This window comes from Corapipo altera, unplaced genomic scaffold, assembly GCF_003945725.1.
Source record: "Corapipo altera isolate COAL_440 unplaced genomic scaffold, ASM394572v1 134, whole genome shotgun sequence".
In the NCBI taxonomy this organism is placed as follows: domain Eukaryota; kingdom Metazoa; phylum Chordata; class Aves; order Passeriformes; family Pipridae; genus Corapipo; species Corapipo altera.
In genome coordinates, this window is record NW_020885059.1 from 367,050 (window position 1) to 368,999 (window position 1,950).

At 65.4% G+C, this 1,950-nt stretch overlaps 1 protein-coding gene across 2 annotated transcripts in view; it reads left to right on the forward strand.

Annotated features, from left to right (window-relative positions):
- Window positions 1-1,095, forward strand: part of SKAP1 (src kinase associated phosphoprotein 1) — a 149,593-nt gene extending 148,498 nt beyond the window's left edge. For both annotated transcript variants that reach the window (XM_027668946.1, XM_027668947.1), the window contains 2 exons: window positions 302-424; window positions 938-1,095. In XM_027668946.1, the coding sequence (XP_027524747.1) occupies window positions 302-403 (102 nt within the window). In that variant the 3' untranslated portion in view covers window positions 404-424; window positions 938-1,095. The remainder of the gene's footprint in view (window positions 1-301; window positions 425-937) is intronic.
- Window positions 1,096-1,950: the final 855 nt, after the last annotated feature.

The following is a 1,950-nucleotide window of genomic DNA, read 5'->3' on the forward strand; positions in this document are numbered from 1 at the left end:
GGATTATCCAGGCATGATCCAGCTGGAGGGGCTTCTGGAGCTCCAGGCTGAGGGCTGGGCCTCCCTGGGGGGGTTGATATTTGAAATTAAACACCCCCAAAATGTCGGGGTGTGAATTAAATGTTGAATTTCTGAGAGAACCCAGAGCGAAGGGGGGCAGGACGAGGGAGGGGGGACAGGAAGGGCAGGGAAGGATTTACTGGGGGAGAGGTGGGACTGGGGGGGGTTCTGTTGGAGTCTGGGGGGGCTGGAGATCCAAAGGAAGGGCCCTGAGCCACGTTCCATGCCCGTGTCCCATCAGGAATACGACATGTACGGCTGGTGGGTGGGAGAGCTCAACGACGAGGTCGGGATCGTGCCCAGGGATTACCTGGAGGCCGCCTACGAGCTGGAGGAGCGGTGAGGAGGGACAGTGACACCCCAGGTGAGAGGAGAGGGGGCACCTGGGGTGTGTTCCTGCCGGGAATGGGGCCGGGAATGGGGCCTGGAGGTGTGTGATGTGGAGGCAGCTCCATCCCCTGGGGTGTCCCGGCATCCCTGAGGACTGGCTGCCTTTGGCTCCATCTCCTGGTCTCCCGTTTTCCCCGGGAACAGGCGAGACCAGGAGCCACGGTGGCAGTTCAGGGACGGTGCCACCCCGCCCAGTGTCCCCCAAATTCCACGGGAGGGACGTGGTGAAGCCACGGCAGCCCCCAGGGCCGCCAAGAGCTGCCACTGTGCCACCAACCCCGACACCAAGCGCTGCACACGGAGAGTTTCCCTCCCAAAAACCCACAACGGAGCCGTTCCCTTGGGGAAGCCGAGGCACGGGGCAGGGCTGGGAGGGAGGGGTCTGGAGTGCTGCCACCTCCCTGTCCCTCTGTGCCCGTGGCAGTGCCAGCCTCGCTGTCCCATTCCCCACCATCACCCGTGTCTCTCTCCCCATCCCCAAATCCAGGCACTCCTCTCTCCCTGGCCATGCTGAGACACCAGTGACACCAGTTCCCACCAGCAGCCCGCCCTGCCATGAGCGCCCCTGGCACGAAGAGACCCCCACGGTGCCCGGGGGTGCCCTCCTGGGGGTCCTGGGGGAGCTGGCACCCTGCAATAAAGGCGTTTTCCTCTCCGTGCTTGGCCGCTCCGGACCTCGTGGAGCCGGAGCAGGGGGTGGGAAGTGCCCCTCGGGTCCACACCCCCCTCCCCTTCCCCAGCTCTGAGCACCCCCAGAGCCCCCCGGGCCTGGGCGAGCCCTCGGCTGAGCCCGGTGCATCCTCCCCCTCCTCCTCCTCCTCTTCCTCCCGCACTTGGCTGAAGGGCCGCTAGATGGTGGTAGGGCCCCGCTCCCCGCAGCCTTCAGGGGAGGTGCCCAAATTCCCCCCGGGCCGCGCGGGGCAGCCCCCCCGGACCCTCCCGTGGCACGGGGGTGAGCCCGAGGGGCAGCTCCAGGGCACAGCTGGGCAGATGTTTGGAGCCGGGCAGATGTTTGGAGCCAGGCACAACCCGGGGGGGGATCCCACGGAATGCTGAGGATGTGGCTGAGCCTGGGATGTTCCCTGGGGTCTGTGTGTCCCCATCCCATGGGATGCTCCCCGGGGTCTGTGTGTCCCCATCCCATGGGATGCTCCCCGGGGTCTGTGTGTCCCCATCCCATGGGATGCTCCCTGGGTTCTGTGTGTCCCCATCCCATGGGATGCTCCCCAGGGTCTGTGTCCCCATCCCATGGGATGCTCAGGGGGGTCTGTATGTTCCCATCCCATGGGATGCTCCCTGGGGTCTGTATGTTCCCATTCCATGGGATGCTCCCCGGGGTCTGTATGTTCCCATCCCATGGGATGCTCAGGGGGGTCTGTGTGTCCCCACCCCATGGGATGCTCAGGGGGGTCTGTATGTTCCCATCCCATGGGATGCTCCCTGGGTTCTGTGTCTCCATCCCATGGGATGCTCCCTGGGGTCTGTGTGTCCCCATCCCAT